The 5,643-nt window shown below is 32.9% G+C and overlaps 1 protein-coding gene across 1 annotated transcript; it reads right to left on the minus strand.

Moving 5' to 3' along the window:
* Positions 1-1,404: 1,404 nt before the first annotated feature.
* On the minus strand, positions 1,405-3,961 carry LOC107892317 (pentatricopeptide repeat-containing protein At4g21190). Its single transcript, XM_041100163.1, has 4 exons — positions 3,827-3,961; positions 3,056-3,154; positions 2,714-2,857; positions 1,405-2,627 (listed from the first exon to the last, which is right to left on the minus strand). The coding sequence occupies exons 1-4, from the start codon at positions 3,959-3,961 to the stop codon at positions 2,364-2,366; spliced, it is 642 nt and encodes a 213-aa protein (XP_040956097.1). The 3' UTR covers positions 1,405-2,363.
* Between the last annotated feature and the right edge of the window lie 1,682 nt (positions 3,962-5,643).

Raw genomic sequence — 5,643 nt, forward strand, 5'->3', positions numbered from 1 at the left:
AAACCTAAATATATATTATCACAATAATAATTTTTACTCTTCATATTTTAATTATTTTTGTAGTATGCAATAGTTTCATATTTATTAATTTTTGCACCTACAACTTACATATTTATTTCCATTAAGAAATATTTTTCAATATTAGAATAAGAGTAAACTATAAAAGTAGTCCTTTTTATTTGTTTAAATTTATATTTTAGTCATTAATACTTTAACTGTTACGATTCGATCATTAACATTATTGATTTATAATAATTTAATTATTTTATTTTAATTTAATTATTTTAAGTTACCTATTATATGCTAACTTGGATGCCATGTTTTTTTAACTTTATATTGTGGGCCTCACCACTTATGTATTTATTTATTTTTCTTTTTACCCTCAATTTCCTTTTACTTTTCTCTTTTTTTTTTCTCCCTTTCCATCTTCATTTCATTAGCCTACCTACCAACCACCACCGCAGCCGCCGCCGCCCCTACTCCAATGGCCTCTGACCAGAAAAAAGGACTAAAATGAAGCATGTCCCCTTCTCTTTCTCTTCCTTAGCTTAGTTCTCCTGAAACGGGCTCGAATTCCACAAATTTAAATCCGAAGTTCGAATGACAAACCTCTCAAATCTCCTAAATCTGTTGTCCAATCGACCCAATAGGGAAGTATGTTCATCTCTCCATGCAACCCCTCATTCCACCGTTTAGATTTCGAATATTTCACCTCTAAACTCGTTAACCGAGCTTGGCCGGATCTGCGGCTTTTTCTTTTCCTTCTCTTTTTGGTTTTGATATTTAGGGTCCGTTTGATTGCCAGTAAAATGTTTTCCGTAAAATGATTTCTGGAAAATGTTTTACTTTTCTGTAAAATGATTTACTGGAAAATATTTTCTGGTGTTTGATTGAATCTGTGTAATATATTTTCTGTTGTTTGGCAAGTTTCCTGAAAATATTTTTCGGAAAAGTTGTTTTTACATATATTAATATATATTAATAAATTTTTATATTTTAAATTGTTTTTACATATATTGCAATGATTTATTTATAAATAAATAAATCAAATTAAATATATAATAATACTCAATTATTAAAATATAAAAGCATTGCAAACTACTTCCGAAATTTACTAATTAGTAGTGAATCAATTGTAGTGATCTCTTGATGAAATTATGCTCAGCATAAAAGCAATTTTTTTGTTGTCTTACAAACAACACAGATAGCATCATTATCAAATTTCAGCCACTCTCAAGTATAACCAATTCCTTAGCCAACCAATCTACATTATAACACAAAGCTAACTCCTATAAAATTTATCCCAATGCACATATTTACAGACATAAATATGTATATATGTATGCATTCAACAAATACATAACCATATGCATGCAATCAGCTATGTTCTTTGAAAGCTACTACTAGATCAAGCATTGCCCCAATATTATAGGCTGCCATCCAATAGAGAGGAAAAAATACAAGCGAAGAACCCAGCTTTTTACCTAGACATATGGCGAAACGTGCTCACGCAACTGTTAAGAAAAAATCACTCATGGCCCAAAAAAGAATTTCATAGAACTGATAGTAAAATCAAAATGAATGATACATACAATCAAAATTTTCAACTGACACCTATTGATTTAATACAACCAGGTAAAGAAGCAGACAACCATCTGATATCTATGAAGCAAATGAACTAGCAATATGCTAGAAATATCAGCAATTGCAATCAACAAAGGCAACAGGCTCCATTGAAGTCCCCAATTTAAATAAAAAATAGCAGTATTCCAGAGAGTCTATTATGTTGCCATGATTTCCAATTATAACAGCAGTATTCCAGAGAGTCCCTCCATGATTTATATCCCTCTCAAGAATTGAGCTTATAATGACCATGTTATACTTGAGTGCAAATTCCTGAAGAAATTGTGTAGACTCCCCGTTAACAGGTTCTGCAAATTCACACCACCTCTTTTCGCATGTACAGAAGGCAAATGGCATCATCCATGCTTCCTGAACTTGCATCATAGACTCATTAATTTGCATTTTCAGAATATTATGCATCGATCAATAAAATTGACCATACCTGCAGCATAGTATGTTGACTCCTGAAGCACCAGCAGCATCAATTATTGGTCCTAATTTCAACTGATTATTGTGCATCAATTATCCCGAAAACTGATTATTGTTTTAGGCAAATAGAAGGATTAAAAGCACGAGGAAAAGAAAGACACCGCTATGTACCATATTCACTAACCATCTCAACTGTGCTACACTGATTTTTAAGGGAATATAAAATCAGAGTTGGGAGTAATCAGATGCAGTTTATGGTTAGTCACAGAAATCAAAGAAAGATAGAAGAAATGCTCAACTATCCATTCAAATTATGGTACTGCATAAGAGTCTTGAATAAGATGGCAAAAAAAAAAACATAACTCAAACATCTTCTCATGCATGTCCTTGTGGTAATAAATAGAAATCATTTTATCAAAGAAAATACTTGGGGTGCTTTCTAAATTATCAGAAAATAGTTTGACCCACAGCTCTTCAGCCTCTTCAAGTCTCCCATCCTCCGCTAAGGCATTCAGTAAGGTGAAATACGTTCCCATTGTTCTTCCTTGACCTTTGCTTAACATCCACTTTATCACCTACAAACCAAGTGCACTTTCCTAGACGTAGCTCTTTTTAGTGTAGAAAGCCAAAAGAAAGGATAAAACTGAAGAGAAATGATTACCTGAATTATTCTCTTCCATTCTTGTTCGTTCTGTAGGATCTTCAATGCTTTCTTAACTGTAATTAAAGGGAACTCTAGTTCCCATGCAATAAATAAGTCGAGAGCCCCGTAAACTTCCTCCTTGACATTTGACAGTTGCTTAACCTACATAAGGATGGCCGATAATAGATGACTATTATCCCAAGATTGCTATAAAAAGAATCAAATCCGTGTCTATAATTACTTCGTAACGAGCTCACTCAGCTTAAGTCACTCATTCCAGAATCAGCAACCATTAACGATATTTGTTTTGCTAATATTTAACTTATAAAAGTTAAGATAGTGAAGCAAACAAGAACTTACACAAGTAACAAGCTTTGCTGATTTTGAGACAGTCCCAATTCTATTCCTTGATTTCCATACCTGAGGATACCGAGGTCTTGGACCTTTAGCAGCGCATACCTGAAAATCATTTCAGATTTACTAATTCACCAATAACACCATTAAATTTTCAAATTTCATACAGCATTCCCTTCTCTCTTTAGCGTTTAAGAGGAGACAATATATCTATATATGCGAAAATTTCAATTGAAAGCCTACCACGGTATTCCTAGGCCTCTGGTTAATTTTAATTGATTCCAATCTTTTAGTAACGAGTGGTAGAGCATATCTACAACAAAGCATCCTGATATAATGCAAAACCAAAAGGAAAAAAAGAAAGAAATTTTGATTAATTGTGGTAGCATTAGTTGCCATCCACTAAACAATTTTATTGCTTCAAGAAAATCTTAAAAGAAATGGTTAAACTTATATATTCCAGCATTTTCTCAGCAACCAAACGCAATTGCTTAAACGAGACAGAACTGAAAGAGGAATACCGGTTATATCTTGAGGGTTTAAGAACCAGCAAATTTCAAGGTTGAGACTTGAGAGTTTACTTCAGCGTTGTAGATGGAAAATTTTTTCTTTCCTTTTTTCGATGGTTTGATCAAAAAATGTAAACAATTGGTGGGCTCCGATTGTGCATAATATTAGCATTATGCTACACTTGAAAACATAAATAAAATCTTAATCAACAAAGTGAAGACAGATAAATTACAACCCGTAAAGCGGGAAAAAAGAAAAAGAAAAGACTTGGTAAAGTTGAGGCTTGAGATTTGCGCTCAAGAGGTGGTGAAACGAATTATACCCACAAATTGATCCATCTTTGAAACTTTGCTTTTCTTCTGTGCTTCCATTTTCTTTCCCAATTCCATCAATTTTCTCCATTTTCTGATTCCCTCAATTATTGCTCCGAAATCAAAACATAGAAAAAAGGTTGATGAACGCCAGTGCCTGGTGTTAAGAATCGGTGTTGGCTGATGGCAAGCAGAAGATCAGGTGTCAATGGAAGGGGAAGGGGAAGGGAAAAAGAAAGGGAAGATCGGTGTCTAAAATTTTCCTGAAAATGTCTTACCGAATTAGAAACAGTAAGTCATTTTCCAAAATTTAACACTTCTTTTTCCCGTGTTTGTAATTGATTTTACATGGGGAAAATACTTTCAACCAAACAAACACTGGAAAAGGCTGAAAACCTTTTCCGGAAAATGTTTTACTACAATCAAACACACCCTTAATTCTCTTACTGCATGGTTTCTTGGTGATTTTCTATTTGGGATTTGGTAGAGAGGCTAGGCAGTATCGACGATGACGGAGGAATAGGGATGAGAGAGGGATGGTGAGTGGGGACTTTGGGTGAGGTAAAAGTGAGGGTTAGGTTCAATTTAGGCAGGTGAGTTGTAGAAGTGTGGAAGCTGAGAGAAGAGATGGTGAAGGTGCGATGGTTCAGTGGTGATGGGGGAGGCGGTGGCCAATGGTGAGCTTGATGGTTGTTGTAGGTTCTGGGTATTGGGTTGAGAGTTGAGGGGGTGCTAGGGAGGTTGAGGAGGGTGAAGAGGGAGAGAGAAGAGCCATTTGATGGTGGGGTTTAGGTCGGTGTCGATGACAACATCGGAGTGGGCGATGACGACAGCTATATGTAGAAGTTAGGGTTTTGCCAAGGGAGATGAGAAGGAAAGAAAAGAACAAAAAAAAAGAAAGGGAAATGTTGAAATAAAGAAAAAAAAGGTTGTTTTTTTTAAATAGGGTTAAAATTATGTGGTGCTGACATGGCTTTTAAGTTGGCGTTTAACTGCTGACACATTGTCACATGTGATTTTCTTTAGGCCTACTAAATTGTTAATTTAGAAATGATTAACCTTAGTGATTGAATCGTAACAATTAAAACATTAATGATCAAAATATAAATATAAATAAATATAATGGACTATTTTTATAATTTAGCCATAAAGTAATTAATCCAAGCTCATATATTGATGGTGCGGTTAGTAGTTCAGGTAGTCTAAATCGGGATTAGTATGGGGTTTTGGAGGAATATTGGCTGTTATGTCCTAGATGTTGGTGTTTTAGAGGGATGGTAAGCTGCTTGGAATCTTGAACCACGTTTGTTTCGTTGAATGAATGGAAGTATGTTGTAATGGAATAAAAAGAAATAAAACTGTAATAGAATAGAGTTATAATCAATAATTTAATTTTTGATTTAATAGAATTGAATAAAGCTGTAATAATATTCTTGTATTTGGTTGGATGAAATAAATGTTATAATAGTATAAGAAAAAAATTTAAATGACCAAAATATCCTTAGCAGAATTTTTTTAAATGGATGATTATTGTTATTGTTATTAAAATATATATTATTTTATTAAATTATAATAATCTTATTAAAATTTAATAATATTCTTAATATAATTATTATTAAAATATGAATTAATAAAATTCATATAAATAATTTAATCATATTTTAACATAAATATTAATACAATTTAATAAAATAATATATAATTTAATAACATTCTTAATATAATTATTATTTTAGGTACATGACTTTTTTTTCAAATTTGGGTCATTCTATT

This window comes from Gossypium hirsutum, chromosome D09 (assembly GCF_007990345.1).
Source record: "Gossypium hirsutum isolate 1008001.06 chromosome D09, Gossypium_hirsutum_v2.1, whole genome shotgun sequence".
Classification (NCBI taxonomy): domain Eukaryota; kingdom Viridiplantae; phylum Streptophyta; class Magnoliopsida; order Malvales; family Malvaceae; genus Gossypium; species Gossypium hirsutum.